Here is a 20,149-nt window from a genome sequence, read left to right as displayed (position 1 = left end):
CAGTACAGTGTCACCATAGTGACACTGTACTACTTGTGGGGGTTGATGAAGATTTCTCCTTCTCTCTGGCTGCATTCTTGCAGCCATTGAGAAATACTGTGAGAGCTGTGATTGGTCACAGCTTGTCGCATGGTACAAGGCTGTTGTGTACCATTTGATCTCTGTGATCATTCACACATTTCACACGTAGTAAGTAATGATATCAGAAGTGACATCTTGCTTACTACTATCAGGGGCGGACTGACAACTCATGGGGCCCCCGGGCAATAGGGGATCATGGGGCCCCTGTGTCCTTGCCCAAACTCAAAAAAGCCAATGAAAAAGGTACCAGGGGCATTTCATGGGCCCCCCTACTGACCCCGAGCCCTCGGTCAGTGCCAAATAGGTCAGTCCACCCCTGACTACTATTCATGTGATCACTGTTTGGCCAATCAGTGATCACATGATCGGGACCTCACACAGAGGTCCCGAACAGCGATCCGGAGGACACAGTGGGCACCGAATCACAATGCTGCGCGCTCCCAGGGAGCGCGCACAGCTTGAAAATGCAGGCACCGTTTATGAACGGCAACCCGCCCCTGCACTACTCCTGTCCGGCCGTTTATGTACATAGGCCGGACGGGAAGTGGTTAATATAAGGTAAACTTGTCCTTTATGTCCTTTAATTTCTAAGTCCATGGCTAGCTTTACTGAGCCAACCTGCAAGTAAATATGTTCCGACGTAAGCCTTGCATCCATGGCAGTAAAAGTGTTAAAACCAACTGAAATGCTTCAGGCGTTAATGAGTATAACATAATCTCAGTATGTTTTTCTCAGGAGCAGAAAAATAACATTAGTAAAACACGATATACGCTTTGTGCAAAATAAAACCTAATTAAGAAGAACACAGGCATGCAGTTCAAGGTTGGCCTTTTCATCTGCGCTTGTCCGCTGCTTGCCGTTTTATTTAGTCTAATTGCAGCTCCTCAGAGACCATGTTAAGTAACAAGACCCTGAGCCGAAGAGCCATTTTCACACACAAACCTGTTTGTTTAAGCGCTTATCTTCCCCTGGGGTAATCTAAGAGAGATAAGGTTCAAAAGTGAACCTCAATGTTTGTCAAAGTGTTGTCATCCTTCCATTAGTTTTGTTATTCCAAATAATATTCGAGCTATGTCGCTGAAATCCAGGCAAGCACACACATAAAGCCTAAACATTTGCTGAACTGGCCAGGCTGGGGAATAACCAGCGATGTCAAATTCTCCACTTGTTAGTGGCTTTGCTTGTGGCTGCAAATGAGAGATAATGAAAGGCCCACGCTTGCCATGTAGTGGAATGCCGCCTTAACCACAGAATCAGCGTGCAAGAAAATTGGCTATGTTCCAAATTCCAGGAGCTCTCGTACAACTTCAAGGTGGTAAATCAAACTTTCAGAATCCATCTATGAAGAACTGCAGCTCAAGGGCTTCTTTTAGGATTGTATATATTCATTTTAGCTTGAAATTTACCAAATAAGAGCTTCATAAATTATCTTGTATATGTCATGACTGAGCAGAAAGATTTAGAGTAAATCAGAGCAGGATGTTGAATATGCCGCTGTGAACTTTTAAACAGTAGCAAGCCCAGGGCTGTTAACATAGCCATGTCAGTGACAGCTGTCACCATATATATTTCTAGGTGCACCTAGAATGAAATACTTTTCTTAAAACTGGCTCCAAAAATAAATGATAGAAATAATAAATGTTTAAAAATTAATAAACAATTTGAAATTGCCAAAAAAGCCCCTTAATTTTTGATATTTGTATTTCTAGGTGCACCTAGAAAAAATACATTTCTTAAAAGTGGTTCCAAAAATAAATTCTAGGAACAATAATTCATTAAAGATTTGAAATCGCCAAAAAGCCCCTTAATGTTTGATATTTGTATTTCTAGGTGCACCTAGGAAAAATAAATTTCTTAAAAGTGGTTCCAAAAATAAATTCTAGGAACAATAATTCATTAAAACTTTGAAATTGCCAAAAAGCCCCTTAATTTTTGATATTTGTATTTCTAGGTGCGCCTAGAAAAAATACATTTCTTAAAAGTGGTTCCAAAAATAAATTACAGGAACAATAATTTATTAAAAATTTGAAATCACCAAAAAGCCTCTAAATTTTGCTTTATTCATTGACCCCAATGCATTCTGACAAATTGGTAAATTTTGTTGAAGTGGGCCAATTTTTGGCAAAGAAAAAAAAAATCAAAATTTTGCATATTTATTATTCCTGGAAATGCTCATTAAGGCATCTTTCACACAGGTGGCTGGGGGGAGGGGGGCAGTAAAGACAGGTGCTTGAACTGAGGTTTTATTGCTCCCTGGCCACCCACCTAAAGCCTACTTTGCAGAGGGCTGTTCAAATTTAACGCAGCATGTAAAAGATAAAATTGTAAAAAGTAATTTTAAAAAATTGTAGAAAATATTAATAAACAACTGAGGTTTAATTCATAGGTGTCCATAGAGCGTGAATGAGTCTGTACAGACCTTTGTGGCCATGTATTTGAGGCCTAAAACACTTCAGTGCACCAACACACTAAGGGCCCATTCACATCAGTGAGCACATGTTAAGGTTCCCATAACCTGTGTGCTGGTATGCATTATGCACAAGTGTTGCAGTCCATTGCTACAATGCATTTCAGTGCTTGATTTCATTTTTTTTTTTTTATTTCTTTTATATTACATTCATTCAGCTCTCTGTGATGCAGCACAATGCCGTGCATTGTAATGGTCTGCGTTGCAATGAAATGTATGCCCACATCAGTATATTAAAATGCACACCATTGCAGTGCACAATGCACTCTATGCATGAAGGTAAAAAAACCTTCTGTGTGCAGCAGCCCCCCTCAGTCCCCCCTAAAATTTACATGAACCCCCTCTCTATCCAGCGATGTGCACAAGAGCAGCGGCTCTCTGGGGACTCTTCCTCCTCATTGGCAGATACAACAGCAGGAGTCATTAACTCCCAGGAGTCATCACAGCCAGTGAACCAATGAGGAAAGAGCAGGGGGGCAGGGTTGATCAACTATAGTGTGTGAATGGACACACAGAGCAGCAGCTCTGGAGCAAGCCTGCTTTGGTGCCCCCAGAGCAAGCTGCTTGCTCTGGGGGCACTTGGCAGGAGGGAGGGGCCAAAAGTGCCAGCGGGGGACCCAAGAAGAGGACGATCAGGGCTGCTCTGTGCAAAACCACTGAACAAAGCAGGTAAGTATACCATGTTTGTTTTTTTTCAATCTGCTTTTGTTATCTTTTTAAGAAAATGTATAGTTTGAGAGGCCTTTTACAAACTCTGAAAGCTGTAATTGAAAAATGATAACCTCCAAATTGTTAGAGTAAAGCTGGCTATACACTAGTAGAATTTATCTTGCAATCTAATATTCTAAAATTGTTCATTCAATTTCCTGTTCGTTAGTGGTGTCAAATCAACATTTGTTTTTAACCACAGAAAAAATTTGCAGGTGATAAATGGAAAATTTTTCTTGAACAAACACATTTTTAACAGTGAATGTGATTTTCAATCATCAAACTACATTCATGCCAAAATTGAATGTTAAAAGTACACCAGTTCTTGAAGTACTTTTGAACGATATTCAGCCATCAAATGTTCAAACAACTTTTGTAGGAATGTTCATTAGAAAATCTTTTAGCGTATAGCCAGCTTAAGTTGCCTATTTACTTTTCATTTGCACTGTTGCACAAAAGTCATAATTAAAATTTAAAAAATATGTGTAATTAACTCAATACAATTTTAGCTTTTAGATTTAGCAGGAATTTACTTATACAAACTCTGAAAGCTAAAAAAACAAAACAAAAAGAAGTTCAAAAATTATCTGAGTTTTAAGTAGAGCGCAGGGTCTGGTAGGGAAAGGGTTAAAGATGGCTGAGAAAGTAATTAAATGGATAGGGCCGAACAAACTTAACTCCTTTCAAGTAAACAGTTAAAAGGACACTGTTGCTAAGCTACAGGTTAACAGTTTACAGTTACAGAGGAGATCTAGTGCTACAATTATCGCTCTCGCTCTGACGTTCACGGCTATAGCTCACATGTGTGGTTTGAACACCGTTTACATATGTGAATGTGACCTGCATGTGTGTCCACCTCTGCGCACAAGCACGGGGGGATGAGGGCATTTTAAACTTTTTTTTATTCAATTTTTTTATTTTTACACTGTCCCTTTAATTTGTAGCACTTTTATTCCTATCACAAGGAATGTAAACATTCCTTATGATAGAAACAAGCAGGTCCTCCTTATGGAGAGATTTGGGGTCAATAAGCCTCTACAATGTAAAGCATGAGCATTGCTGTAATGCTTTTACATTAAGCTGGAAGTGGGAGTGACGCAGTAACGTCGCTGCGGTCCTCCTAGGTCAGGGATGTCAAACTGGCGGCCGTCCAGCTGTTGCAAAAACTACAAGTCCCATCATGCCTCTACCCTTTGGAGTCATGCTTGTAACTGTCAATCTTGCCATGCCTCATGGGACTTGTAGTTTGACAACAACTGGAGGGCCACCAGCTTGACACCTGTGTCCTAGACCATAGAAAGGAGTGGAAGCCATCTTTCATTCTCTCATCTTTATGCCCAGCTGCTGTGATCATCAGATCCCTCCCGCCATTTCTAAAAGTGATCTAGCGACAAATCTGACCACTTTTAGCAGAAAGGGCATCACCGGCTGAAAAAAACAATACTGGGGTTATGGCACATTGCTGCAGCCATAACCCCGGTATTCCACTTCCAGCTGAGGATGTCTTTTTACCATGGCCCAGTTAGCAACAGTGTCACTTTCAGGCCCCATTCACATTACCGCTTAGTGGGAACAAGCTTGACTGCTACATGATTCTTCATGTTGCATAGGGCCAGTCCATTCACTTAAATGGGCTGCCCGATGCACGTTTGTCGCCTGAAAAGATGCTCCTGCTCCTTTTTGGGCGACAAGCCTTACGCGATTTTTAGAGGCATGGCTTGCCGCAATTGCTGCACGACCCTGTGGTGTGACAATTGCAGCAGAATTGCATTGAGTTTGCGGTGCCATTGGGGATAATGACACTCACGTTGTGCTGTGATTGCCACGCGATTTGGAATCGCGAGCAGAATTGTGGCAATTCTGCCCATGATTTCAAATTGCAACGTGTGCATGAAGCCTAACGGGAACCTCTGGCTTTATTTCAAAGGTAAGATAAAGTGTACCTGAGTTGCCAATGTCAGCACAGGAAGTATGGCTTCAGAATAAAGTTTTTGAAATATATGTTCCCCTGGAGGGAGTTGATTTTTTTTTTTTTTGCAAAACTAAAACTTAATGAAATGAATACATGAAGGCGCATTATTAATATGACGTTTGGTTTCTTTCAGCCATGCCTGAGGCTGTCTGAGGACAGCCAAATGGGTATATCATGATTATCTACAATGTTTCTTTAATTTCATATGTCACCCAACTATATATAACTATATTAGATGATGCATTATAAATAGACAGAGATTCCAGTAACTGCAGAAGCCTTTCTTTTATGTACTGAATATACATTTTGTTTGATCTTAGCAAGGCTGATGAAGGAATCAGGTTCACTGCTCTGTACATCCCAATGATCACATGCTCCTTGCAAGTTGTAACAAGACATATACCGATTTGTTAGAACGTTTACATTTCCTTTTTCGAAACGAAAAAGTCAATTAAATTGCACATGATTAAAATTGAAATGACATATTGCACATTCCTTTTGCTTCTAGATTACTTGTCAGGATAGAAATATGGGAGCTGCCATTACTGGTGCAAGGACTGGAATTGCTACTATCATTCACTACTTAGTGATCCACCACCCTGAAACAATTATAGGGTCTGAGGCTCCAGCTTCACTGGCTGCATGTTCCTTCTAGCTCAGTGACTTGATAGATAGTTAAATTGCAGTACCTATATTTCTATCCCAACAAATGTTCTTATAAGAAAACCTGTGCATTGCCCAGCACCACCTGATCACCCTTCCTTTACTTTCCCTTCAGTTGCTGGGAGCAAAGAAAATTCCCAATACTCCTGGGTATAGGGAAGCATGTGACATATTCAAGCTTAAAGATTGGAACAGCACTGTCACATGGGGGTCTGTAAAGTGTTCTAAACCCTGTGTAAACTGCCTAGAGTGACTAGCTTTCACAGAACTTCAATCCCTCACTCCTTAGAGAGGAGCAAAGGAACAATGAGTATTTGCTGCTGGGGAAGCAGCCATTATTATAAACATGTTGCTCTACCCTGCATGGGAAAAGAACAAGTTCACTTTGAATCATGGCTGTGCCTCCACTGAATTCAGTTAACCAATGGCAGCATGAGGGGTAAACCACCTTCCTATTTATTAACAACTTTTTCAGACACTGGTGCTATAAAAAAAGCACCAATCAGTACTGGCCTGGTGTTTGAGAAAGACCCCATTTTGGGCACCCCTCTTAAAACATGTCCCCAATACCAATGACCATACTAGCTGGTATTAAAATAGCAGTGAGCATACATGCTTGGTTACAAGACATTCTCTGATTGGATGAGGTGGGGATTGTGACATCACCACCATGGCTCTCTACCTTTTCCAATCAGAGGTTGTCTTGTATGCATTAAAAATACAAAACCTTCTGTGAATGGCAGCAGTGCCGAGTGAGTGCCTGTGGTTGCTATGCAGAAGGGAAGCTGCAAAGGTGATTTGCTCAAGATTGAAATATGCATCTTACATTGGTCCAAGCTGGCCAAATGTAACTATACAATTAAAATCAAACCTAGAGTTCAGCTTTAATAGGGGATAGCAGACCATAGGACTGAGTTGGTATACCACTGTTAAAATGTTTTTTTTATAATAATAATACAGTTAAGAAAAACATAAATGGAAAACAAATTATGTCCAAGTGTACTTGGGGCTTGCCCTTGTGGTAGATGTGTATTAGTCCAATCTGGTTTGAAAACACTTTAGATCATTGTGTGCATCTCTGGTTTAGATGTTTGTAAAATATTTCTAAATGTTTTACAATTATGCAATAGTGGAAAATATAGTTTATAAGTGGAATTCATATCTTAGACACATGTAAGTACTGCTACATTCAGAAAAGCTAGAAACAAAAAGTGGAACTATTTTTCCACTTTAAACTAGTGCATAACTATTGAATCCGCATTGTATTCTACACTTACTCCACAATTAATTGTAAAAAATACTTTCTATTGTGGTTTTAAAAAAACAAATCACTTGAGTCAGCATGCATCCCCTTGGAATACGTGAAGGTCAGGATTGACACCCATTCAGAAGGTAAATGCCTTTCATAATTTAGGTTATCACTATGAATGGAATGTCCATGTATGTGAATTTCAAGGCTGTCCAATCTTCCAGAATATAGCCAGCTTAAAGAAAAACTTCAGGCAACAAGTGATTTTCATTGGTGAACTGACCAAAGTGCTAACGTAATATCTACTCATTGTACCCAACTGGTGCATTAGTTAACCTTAAGTATCTGCAACTTCTTGGCAGAACTGGACAAGAACATGGAGGCATCACCATACCGCCTGAGTAAAAGCTAAGTTCTTTCCCAAAAGACTGATCGTATGAGCCTGGGAGGGTGGTCAGCAGCAGTTGGGTATGACATAAAACAAAACATTTGCATATTTAGAAGGTTTTATTCTAAACTATTAAGAGTGTAAATTGGTTGGTCTGAGTTACAAAATATGTTATGTGTTTGCCTCATAGGGTCCCCAAAACTCCTTTCAATAGATCATTATAATTGTCTTCCACTATTATACTTGGACAGGACTAAGCACACCCTGCCCTGTGTTTGCCACAATGAAAGTATACTTAATGGAAGAAAGCTTTGATTTTGTTCTCTCTTCCTCCAACTGGATGGGTATTGTCTGTCACAGATACAGGATATCCTCAACAATATTATCCTCATTACATAACATCAAAGCCCTAATACTAGCACTTCTTTATTTAAATCACATTAATATTATCCGCTGCTGCCAACAAAATTGTAATTTTCTGCTAGTCACACAAAGACATTTTTGAATTGCTCCAAGTAAACCAGCCAACAGATACAGATCCAACCCGTTTAACTGGTTTAACATGTAATATTTCATATTAAATTGTGTACAGAGCTGACCTCTTCAGTTCAACAGTTTATCTGTAAGCAAACACAGAACATATCACAGATATTCCAGCAAGCACTATGCACAGAGCAGCAAAGCGGAGTTCTTGTTAAGAGGTTTGTATATCCAGGCCATCTTGGGGAAGAGACAGAAATGGCAGACTCCAAATCAGGGTCCCAATAAACCTACATATTTTTTTCACTACTGATTGGAAGCTTGTCTTTGCTTAGTAGTTTATATCGAGATGTCCCTCCTTAACTAAAGTATAAGGCTTCATGTACATGAGCCTACTCTGACCGCCGGCCACTGGGAAATGCAAAACGCGGTAAAAAACGCAGCAACCGCGGTACCACGTTTTTGCCACGTTTTGCGTTTTCCCACTGTCAGTGGTCAAAACATTTCTATCCTGAACGTGATTCTTCCGCGGTCAGGAGAGGGAGGTTTAACCTCACCTAAACTCAGCAGCTCTTAAACTCTGCTAAAAGCCTATATGTACATGGACACATAGGCTTTTATGGAGTTGACTTAGGAGCTTTGGCAAAAAAATGTGAGTTTAGAAGCTGCTTGTGTACATGGAGCCTAAAAGGGGTTGCTGAAATTGACCTAATTAGCTGAGCGTTTCCCAAAGACTTATCTACTAGGTCTCACTTTGAAATAGGCCATCTTATTAGAGGAGTAGTGCTTTGCTTCCTCATGTCAGATGTGCCCTTCTTGATGGCCGATGATAAAAATAAACTACTGTAAGGTGAACTGATGACTGGTAGGGTGTTTATTAGAATGCAGGATCCAAAGACAGCAACAGCACAGGAGGGGGAGACATCAGTAGGCAACAGGAAAATGGAGAAAAAAAACAGAATAATGGAATGAATGAGATACAAGGAGCTCCTTGCACTGCAGGTCTTTAGATACAGTTTCAAATCCAGCAAGCCATGAGACAATGATCCGCACAATATTGTTTTCATCAACTGTCACTACAGAACAAAGGAAGATACTCCAAGAGTAGCAGACCTAAAATGCAAGAGTGGGTAAGATATGGCTTAGATCAGTGATCTCCAAACTGTGACCCCTGGGCTAGATGTGGCCCCTTGCTTGCCTTTATCTGGCTATTCCTTCTACAGACACCAATGATGAGCCACTATTACTTCCAATGACACCAACATTGGGGGTATCATTTTGCCTACTGATATAAAACCTATGGAACACCTAAGCTAATTGGTTTAAAAGCATCAGATAGAGCCAGAGATATTTGTCTGATGCTTTCAACTGATAAACCTTTAAAGAATACTTTAACTAGTACGAACATCGGTACTGGGCGCTCCTCAGTACTCATACAAGAGTTGATCGTTGAGCAATTGGCTTGTCGTGTTTGGAGAGGTAGCAGTCTAGGGCCAAAACAAGGCCCACATACTCTCTATACTTTCACCAAGGATCTGCTTTCTTGAAGGAAAACACACTCCAATATATATCCATTCAAACCAATTCCTACTTTTTTCTGTCCAGCACTATCACACACATATCAGACTTAAAACCAAACTCTGAGTGGTTATAGTAAGCCACATCTGTAATCTGGTCATGTAGTCCTAAAATAAAATGTATTTCTAAAATACTAAAAAAAAAAAAAAAAAAAAACCTATGGAACGCTATTCCTCCCACTGACACTAACAATAGGGCACTATTCATCCCAATGGCACCAGTCATGGGGTAATATTCCTTCCACTGACACCAATGATAGAGCATTATTCTTACCACTGACACCAGCGATGGGGCACTATTTCTCACACTGACACCAGCAATGGAACACTATTCCTCCCACTGACACCAACCATGGGGCACTGTTCCTCCCACTGACACCAAAGACGGGGCACTGTTCCTCCCACTGACACCAAAGATAGGGCACTATTCCTCCCACTGATGCCAAAGATGGGGAGCTATTTATTTCAATGACACCAAAAATGGGACACTATTCCTTTCACTGACATCAGGGACAGCGCACTATTCCTCCCACTGATACCAAAGACGAGGTACTATTACTCCCACTGATGCCAAAGATGGGGTACTATTCATTTCAATGACTCCAAAAATGGGACACTATTCCTTCCATTGACACCAGTGATGGGACACTATTCCTCCACTAGTATCAATGATGTGGGAATATTCCTCCTCCCACCCACACTAGGGTATTTTCTACTCCCACTTACCACAGTCTGCCTCCCCTAAGGTCTGAAGGACAGTAAACTGGCCCTTTGTTTTTAGAAAGTTTGGAGACCCCTGTCTTACTTTTTGAGTATATATCAGTTTTTAAACCATGTTAACAGATGCTACACTGGCACACTATAAGACACTAACACAACTTATGCCCCGTACACACTATAAGAAAATGGTCCAAAAATTTTCATATGAGGACCGATTGTCCGATAATCGGATCGTTAGTACACAGCTTTCGAGAGCCGATCACGACAATTCATGCAACAATATCCGAAGGGAAGCGCAAAAATTTTTCTCGTACGATTTTCATTTAATCAGTACAGTAGTCGCCTGAAAATACAATACAAATACATGGCATCACTTTTGAAATTCTTTTCTTTCGTACGAGAATTTTCGTATCTTTACTAACCTTTTCACTTTCGATGTGAGACTAGCAGGCGAAAAAGAACGGGCGATCGTTTATCCGATATTCCCATGGTGTGTACGGGGCTTTACACATGTGTAAACAACCAATCACCAATTTCTTATAAACATTTTGTTAAAAGTAATTGAAAGTCCAACTTTAAGCTTTACAGATTTTCCATTAACTGAACTGGAAATGAGAGCTGGCTAGCAAGGAAGGGAATAGATACTTGAAGGAAATTCTAACCATTCACCACTCTACATAAATGTGTTTTTTGCTGCTGCTTTTGCCCCATCGGAGAGATTTTGTATCACTAGATGCCTAGGTGGGGACAGTCAGCAATACAAAATAGAAGTTCAAACCCTTCCCTACTCTATCCAAAACTTGAAAAAAATATTTTCCTCAACTTGGACGTCAATATAAATTGCCAGTATGGTTTTAGCCCTGGTTCACACCTGTACGGTTTTGAAGTCGTTCTACTTCTGCGCGACTACAAAGCCAGTTATCTGTGCGATTTCAGCTTGCTGACATGTGTGCGACTTCATTTAGCAGAAGTCAATGCAAGTCGCAATGAAGTTGCACAGAAATAGTGCAGGAACCTTTTTCAAAGTCCATTTACATTGCCGCAAATGAGGTGCGACTTGTCATGACTTTGAACTGTCAAGTCACGCTGGTGCGAACCAGGGTTAAGTCTAGGTTCACACCTATGTATTTTCCTCTGCCTTTTCACCCAGTTCATTTTTTGGAAAGGGTCAGGGACTGTTTTAAATGGAAAACGTTGCATTTTTTGGTTCTATAGACTTTAATGTAGACACTGCAGAAAAGCATGTAGTGCGTTTTTGACGCATTTTGCACCTGGTGCGTTTTTTGGAAAGGGTCGGGACTGTTTTAAATGGAAAACATTGTGTTTTCGGTACTATAGACTTTAATTGAGATGCTGCAGAAAAGCATGTAGTGCATTTTTGACGCGTTTTGCATTTTAATCTGCCCAGCAACAAGTTAAAAAATGCAAAACGCATCAAAAACGCTGCAAGAACAAGTGCAAAAACGCACTACAGAAACGGATCAAACGCAAACTGCATAGGTGTGAACCTAGCCTAAGACCAAATTCACTCCAGATCTGTCTGTTTGATGTGTATTAAAGTTTTTGGGCAGCATTTAGCACCCAGTTTTATTTACTTGAATGAGAACTTGCAACTGAACAGATGGAAAATGCTGCATGAGCTAATTTTTCAAATGGCTTTCAGAACATATTTTAAATATTATCATTCATTTTTGAAATGCAATTTTGTGTGCGAAAAATGCAGTCTAGCGTGACAAGGCTGTTATATATAGTGTATTATGTTATATTTAAAAAAAAAAAAAATCCTAGGCTTTGTTAAACATGGCAAGTTATACTTGCATTTCCAAGTAAAAGTCAGGGTCGCAGATTTAAGAAATATGTAGTGCTGTAAAACGTGATACATGTGACAGCAGTGTAGAGATACAGATCTCTGCAGACAAACATTTCCTTTATGGAAAAGCAGCACAATATTCTAATGGAGATCAAAGGGGGCTTTGATATAACATCAAACACAGCCTGTTCCTCAGTCTTAACCTTTCCAGCGCTGGAGTGCCCTAGCAAAGATTTGCCAGGCTAAGGTTACTGGGCACAGGCAGCAAAGCCATTTAGCAATTGCATCTAAATGCGATTTTCTAAGATCAAGCTGAACTCCAGGCAAATTTGCAAAACCCGAAGTAATACAGTTTTGTATTCATTATACAAAAAAAAATGTATTTTTAAATGCAACTAGTGTTAGTACCTAGACATGTCTGTAATACGCTGCTTAAAGCAGAACTTTACGCATAATAACGTGATCAAAAATGATGTTCTTTAGCAGGAACATCTATTCCACATGAATAATTCTGCTACCAAAATGAGTGTGTGCTGTAAATTGTCTCCAGTATTGCTCCTGTTTATTCTTGCTGGAGGCTGATGCCCAGAGCCCCAAAAATGCCGGGATTGCTGTCACATTTGTTTGTGTCCTCAAACTGTCAAACCATCAAATGGCTGGTTTGGCAGTTGCAGATCAAACAGAAGCAGCTTCCTTGGCTGTAAGGATAGGAGAGTTTAATGACGCTTTCAGGCTGTCAGCAGATTGGCCTCTACAGGTTCAGCAGTGCCCCAGAAAGCCTAAAAATGGAGAGCAACTGAGCATGTGCAGAGCAGGGTGCACAGTGTATTACTTTATTTTAAACAGTATAGGCACTTATTTGTAATGTTTTACATAGCTATACCTGGAAAAGGGGCCAACCTGAAGTGATCTAGCAGGACTTAATTTTCTGACTAAAGTTCCACTTTAACCGCTTTCCCGCCAAACCTGTAGCAGACTGCTACATGATGGCAGGGGTGCGCAAAATCACATATATATATATGTGATTTAGCATGAGCGCCCCCTACCCACTCCGCCATCAGCGCCCTCGGCTGTCAATCAGTGGGTCCCGGTTAGTGATTACTCACCGGCACCTGGTGAACGCCCAGCATTATTGATGGGGGAGACAACTGTATGTAAACAATACAGTTCTCTCCCCTTTCAGCTCCAGCACGCTGCTTTGTATGGCTCTGCAGAGCATAGCCATACAAAGCAGTGTGCTTACAGTGGAAAGCACAGACACAGCTCACAGTTAACCCATTAATCACCCCAGATGTTAACCCCTTCCTGCCCAGTGCCATTAGTACAGTGAGAGTGCTTTTTACTAGCACTGATCACTGTATTGGTGTCACTAGGGATGTCAGTGACACCAAGTCAGTTCCCCCAAGTGTCAGAATGCCTGCCGCAGTCCTGCTATAATTCGCTGATCGCCGCCATTATTAGTAAAAAAAATTCCAGTATATATACCACTATTTGTAAATGCTTTTAATGTTCACGTAAACCAATTACTTTACACGTATTGGGATTTTTTTTAGCAAAAATATGTAGCAGAAATAGGGGTGGACTGACAATTCATGGGGCCCCCGGGCAATAGGGGATCATGGGGCCCCCTGTGTCCTCGCCCACACTCAAACCACACCCACACCTGAAAAGGTACCAGGGGCATCTCATGGGGCCCCCTACTGACTCCGGGCCCTCGGGCAGTGCCGGAGTGCTCGAATAGTCAGTCCACCCCTGAGCAGAATACATTTTGGCCTAAATTTATGAAGAAATTTGATTTTTTACATTTTTTATTGGACATGTTTAATAGCAAAAAGTCAAGAACATTGTTTTTTCTCACATTTGTCGTTTTTTTTGTTTATAGCGCAAAAAATAAAAACCGCAGAGGTGATCAAATACCACCGAAAGAAAGCTCTATTTGTGGGAAAAAAAGGACATAAAATTTCATTTGGATGCAGAGTTGCATGACCGCGCAATTGTCAGTTAAAGTAACGCAGTGCCGTAACACAAAAAATAGCCTGGTTGGGAAGGGGTAAATCCTCAGGAGGGCAAGTGGTTAACAAAAGCCAAAAGAGACATAAGCAGTACTAGGAGCTGATTAGGGTCTGATGCAGGATGCAGTGCACAGATGCTAACAGTAAACAGTAGAAGAGAGCATAGGGATGAGAAACGAAAAAATGCACCCAAATGTTTGACTGTGAAGTAATCTTTTTCTAGATCTCCCTGTTAATCCTTAGGCTCCATGCACACTGGGCATTTTAATAAGGCTGGTAATGTTAGCTGTGTAAAGTCACGGTAAAAACGTTTTTAGTGTATTTGTGTTGGTGTTTAGCCGCGTTTTTTGAAGTTTGCAGGGTTTTTTACCTTAAAAAAGTCCAAAAACGAGGGTTTGCTAAGTTTTACCACATTTTGCCGTGTTTTATAAGCATTACAACGTTTTTACAGATAAAAAACTCTTCTAGAAACCCACTAGTTCTGGGGGTTATTTTCAGCCAAAAAACACCCCAGCCAAAAAACGTTAATTACAGTCTATGTGTGTATGGACACATAGGATAACATGCTGGGGAGTTTACTGGCTGTAGAAAAAAACTCCAAAAACCAAAAAACAGCCGCTGTAAAAACATCCACTGTGAATGGGGACTTAACAGTGACTGTGGCAATGGGACTGTGAGCAGCTGAGGAACTGATTTGGCTGCTCAGCCAGAAACAGTCAATGAGCGCCTCTACGTCTCACAATTTGTGTCCATCACTGTGGTTGTAGTCTGGAAGTAGGTTGGAATCAGAGGCCTGTTGGTCACAGAAATACTCCATTTTGGGTCACAGGTAGCATCTGGGTTAGGGTTTCCACCTCATCCCTTTAAAACCGAATACATATTAATTACAAAGCTTAATGCACACAAGGCACTAAGTGAGTTTAATTACCACCTTAATCAGCCACAGAACCTGTGTAATTAATATGTGTTTGGTTTTAAAGGAATGAGGTGGCAATCCTAATCCGGATTAGGGTTTACAGACAGCAGGCAGACTGGGAGGTAGGTACACCTGAACTCGGCTCTTGAGTTTAGGTCTGCTTTAATGAGATGCCTTTGCCATTCCCTTTACTATGCCAGAGAATCTTAGATTACTAATGTTTAGTTCAGAGCTTGGTAGTCAACAGTGTTAACCTCCTTAGCGGTGTTCCTGAGTGTAGCTCGGGTTAAAATTTCTATACCAAGAGCGGTAACCCTGAGCTACACTCGGGCTTACCATGCGGCGTTGCTCTGGGGGTCCCTGCAGCACTTACCTTGTCCTTCGCTCCCGCGATGTGTCCCCTGCAGTGTCCCCGGCCATCTCCTCCAGCCGATGCCGGCATCTGGCTTCTGTATTCCGGTCCCTGTGACGTCGGGACGTACAGGCGCCGGACCCGTCGGGAAATTTGAAATTTTTACAAAAATGTCATTTTTGCTGTCATTGCTGTTTCAATGCATTTCACATATATTTTGTCCCTACTGCTTTGTCCTGTGCCCTGCCTGCATTTTCAATGTTCTTTCTGCCTGGAAACTTAGAAAAGTCCATGGCGTCCAAAAAGCGTCCCTTTACGTCAAAAGCGGTTTTAGAACAGCGATAGTAAATCAGAACCACTTGCAGAATTGAGTGATAATGATTCGTGGGGAAATTCGTCATCAGACACTGAAAACGATTTTGCGACTTTGCTCAGCGATGTGCGAATTTGCCTCTGTATTTCAAATTTCAGTGTTTTTGGTTTGATTATATTATTGAATTAAATTTATTATAATTATATTATTATTTTTTATGATTATTTATTAAATTATAATTTATGATTTTGTGTTTCAAATGTTATCATACCTGGGATGTTTAATAGACTCTTGTTCGGACAGATTTCAGTGAGTTGTTCCTAAAAATTACAGTCTACAATAAAAAACTACATATTTCCATGCAAAAAAATGGTACCGCTTTCAGCACAAAAAATCGGAAAGAATCATACCGCCAGGGAGGTTAATAGAACATTAATGCTCCGCAACAACAGAGACAACTTGACCATTACCCGCGGGGCCCTTGGATATGGGGGTAGCACCAGTCCTCCTGTACGGGGCCCAGACCAGCAGGGGGGCCCAGGCAGTTGGGTGAATTGGATGTGGGCAGGGAGGGTGATCAGCACGGCGTGGAATTATTGGAACCGATCCCCTGTATGTGGCTTTTTTGCAGCAGCTGAAAGCTGGCTTCAGCTCCTCTCCATCTACATGCTACTGAGATCAGGGGATCAGTTCCAGTAATTGCTTCCCCCATCACTCTTTGTGCACCATACATTTCCCTCTGCTGCTCAGCCCAAACCCTGTGTGCTCCCACCCCCCACAGTGCTTCCGGATTGCCACCTGTGGTTCCCACTGGCAGCTGCAAGCACACAATAGAATCCTTCAGAATGGAGAGTGGGGGATGGGCTCAGTAAATATGTCACATGTACCAGCCCCTTTCTTTCTTGAATGAACACAATGATTGATTGGTACTGATCACTCATTGTGCTCATTCATAACTGAAGCATTGTAAAATGTGGGGTTTTTTTTGTTTTGTTTTGTCAGGTTGGCTGTATGGGGCCCCGTGGTTTCTAACAGCAGCCCTGATTACCCCAGCATTGGTCACATAACCAGGTGCTGGAGGGATGTGGAATTGCACTTATTTTATTGCCTTCTATAGTTTTTATAATTTGTTATTGCTATATGTTTTAGTAAATGTAAATTAAATGTACTACATACTTTAAAGCATCAGGTCTCCTTCAAACCATCAGCTATGCATTGTAACAATGCATTCAGTGTTTACATATTTTGTTCCCTTTTTTAACTCTTTTGAATGTTAAGAAACATTTGATTCAATTTTATGCACAACAGCAAGTTGTAATGTGCTGCCACTCGTTTTATTGTATTGCTGTGTGTTGCGTAAAAATGGATATATGCATTTTTATGCAACATACCTGTATGGCGTGACCAGAGTTCATAAAATACAATTGTTTTCTTTGTGTCCTTGTGTTGAGCCTGTATTGATCAATGCAGATTAATGCAGTTTAGTGGACATGGTGTGAACTAGACCTCAGAGTCAGGACATCAATAGGGTGTTCTGTATACAAATGTACTGACAAGCAAAAAGTTGATAGGAGAGAGCAGAGTGAGAAGAGAGATGATCCCATTAGTCTGCTCTTGCTTCTTCATTGTCCACCTACAGAGTGGGGGAAGAAAGGTGTCACCACTGCATTTCCCTAGAAGACAAAAGTATAGCCAAAGCCATACTTCTCTAGTGGGTCACAGGAGTTCACATACTCTTGTTCTCCTGTAACCCAGAGTCAGCTAATAGTGGACAATGACAAGACAGAGCTGCTTCAGGCTCTGGAAGGATCCTGACAATATTGTCAGGATCCACCCAGATGCCTGCTTGATAGCTGACGCTAGAGGAGCAGAGCGGAGAGCAGTGACTAACATTCACTGTTCTCTGCTCTGTGCCGACTGAGATCTGAGCGTTCCCTGGTCATGTGACCACTCAGTTCTGTGTTGTAGAGCCAACATAGGATAGCTGCAGCATCACAGCAATGCTGCAGCATAGAGGTGAGTATATACAGTATGCTTGTTTTGTAACAACCCCATACTTCTCCTTTAACTGCAACAAAGTGATGTCATCCTTTGATATTTGTGGTCCTAAACAATAACCATTGCCCCAATTCCAGTTACTGTAATTAGTATATGACAAAATGTGTTTTATGCTCTAATTTGTTTTATACTTCTTTTCAGAACCACGATCAATCATGTATCGCCTGCAGAATCATCTTCCGATCTGATGAACACCACCCTCCAATCTTACCTCCCAAAGCTGACCTTACTATTGGACTGAATGGGGAATGGGTGAGCCAACGCTGTGAGGTCCGACCAGAAGTACTCTTCCTCACCAGACACTTTATCTTCCATGATAAGAATAACACCTGGGAGGGATATTACTACCACTACTCAGATCCTGTCTGCAAGCATCCTTCATTTACTATCTATGCCAAGGGGCGCTACAGCAGAGGGGTGACGTCAACTAAGGTCATGGGGGGGACAGAATTTGTCTTCAAAGGTGAGTAAGACGTGGTAGTTTATATGGATCTTTGCATGAATGATGGAAAATAGCAACAGATACCTGCTTGGAATGTGAGAAAGGAACATGAAAGATTGAATAAATATACAGGTATTAAAACAAAAAATTATAATTTATATAGAAGGCCAATAATAACAAGAGCATATCTTGGGGGGCACATGTAAAACTGACAAAAATGTGTAATATTCCTTGAAAAACAGCAGTAAGTAACTTGTTGAGTATTCTAAATAATGTTAATGTCAGAAAAGAACCAAAATCTCAAAGAGGTTTATCAGCTTTCCCAGCTATCTTCCGTGAATTAAAAAACTATTTGATAGGAAGGAGGAGATAAAGAGGTTTTTGAAGTTCAAGACAGGAAAGCAGCCTGGGGTGACAATGCTGACCCCCCATAGTGAGTGAGTATTGACCCCTAGGACAGAAAATTAGTTACTTGCAGGCTGAAATATGTTTTCTTCTTTTACAGTAAACCATATGAAGGTCACTCCAATGGACTATGCTACAGCTTCTCTACTCAACGTTTTCAATGGTGACGAGTGTGGAGCAGAGGGTTCCTGGAAAGTAGGTGTGGAGCAAGATGTTACTCACACAAATGGTTGTGTGGCTTTGGGAATAAGGCTTCCGCACACAGAATATGAGCTATTTCGGATGGAGCAAGATGCGCGAGGAAGATATTTACTTTTCAATGGCCAAAGACCAAGTGATGGCTCTAGTCCAGATAGACCTGAAAAGAGAGCAACATCCTACCAAGTGCCACTAGTGCAGTGTGCCTCTTCACCACTCAGACTGGAAGAGGCATATAATGGAGTCTACAAACTCGGATCAGGAACGCACCTACTTGCATCATCCACATTCATTGGTTTTCCTTTACCATATTTGTGTTTATTTGTACTACTTTATTTTTGGACCAGCTGAAATAACTTAAGAAGAAGTGCCCTTTGTATTTTAATTTAATGGGACCAAGGACCTCTTGTTTCATTGAAGAAATTATACTTGTTTACTTGATGCACTTGGTTGGATGCCCAAGAAATGGTGCCCTGGCTATCATACCTTACCCTATCTACTTCTAAATCTCCAACTGACATTTGCCCTTAACCTAAGCTGACCTTGCCTTATTTGGTTGTACAACAGTAATTGCACTTTATGTCAGCTGACAATTTTCAGTTAATATATTGATGAGAAAATAAGTAGTTTACAGCCACTGATGTACACATCTAGTCTGTGCCATATTGCTGTTGTGACATAACTGTGCTCCATAATGCATACCAAATTCCTAACAGTGTTGACATGATCAGGATGGATTTTGTACAGTATTGTGCCTCTAAGCTAAAGACTGATCTTTTTTTATGAACTGGCTCCATTGCTGTCTAAGGGGGTATCTGTCATATAGTCCCTTCAACTTCAAATGGGTCGGAATATTTGCTGTATATATCCTTAGAATGTACATATATGTATATGAAAGATGCATTGATTTATATTGACATATTACACATTTTACACCAAAGAATAAAGACTTGAAAATTTCTGGATAAATATTGTGTTAATTGTACATATACAGTGTTGAATGAAACTCATGGGACAGTAATAAATACGCGACTAGTGCTCTAGCCTTCTTTGCTGAAAAAATATATATTTCTGTCTGTGTTGCTGAGAATCACCCTGGGGGTAGATTTACTAAAACTGGTGCACTCAGAATCTGGTGCAGCTGTGCATGGTAGCCAATCAGCATCTAACTTCTTCTTGTTCAACTAAGCTTTGGCAATAAAACCTGGAAGCTGATTGGTTTCTATGCATAGCTGCACCAGATTTTGCACCATGCAGTTTTGGTGAATAACCACCAGTCTGGTGAAACCATGATCACCAAGACAAGGAAGAGAAATCTCTATAATGGGAACTCAAATA

The 20,149-nt window shown here is 40.8% G+C and overlaps 1 protein-coding gene across 1 annotated transcript in view; it reads left to right on the top strand.

Annotated features, from left to right (window-relative positions):
* The window catches only part of APCDD1 (APC down-regulated 1), a 72,360-nt gene extending 52,580 nt beyond the window's left edge, over positions 1-19,780 (top strand). Inside the window, exons 4-5 of the mRNA XM_089671011.1 lie at positions 17,908-18,229; positions 18,714-19,780. Of these exons, the coding sequence (XP_089527137.1) occupies positions 17,908-18,229; positions 18,714-19,162 (771 nt within the window). The 3' untranslated portion in view covers positions 19,163-19,780. The remainder of the gene's footprint in view (positions 1-17,907; positions 18,230-18,713) is intronic.
* The last annotated feature ends 369 nt before the right edge of the window (positions 19,781-20,149 follow it).

Source organism: Staurois parvus, unplaced genomic scaffold (assembly GCF_062004578.1).
Source record: "Staurois parvus isolate SC_StPar_1 unplaced genomic scaffold, SC_StPar_1.0 ptg000097l, whole genome shotgun sequence".
NCBI lineage: Eukaryota > Metazoa > Chordata > Amphibia > Anura > Ranidae > Staurois > Staurois parvus.
The sequence above is the reverse complement of the archived record's forward strand: the minus strand, read 5'-3'. Positions and strand labels throughout refer to the sequence as shown.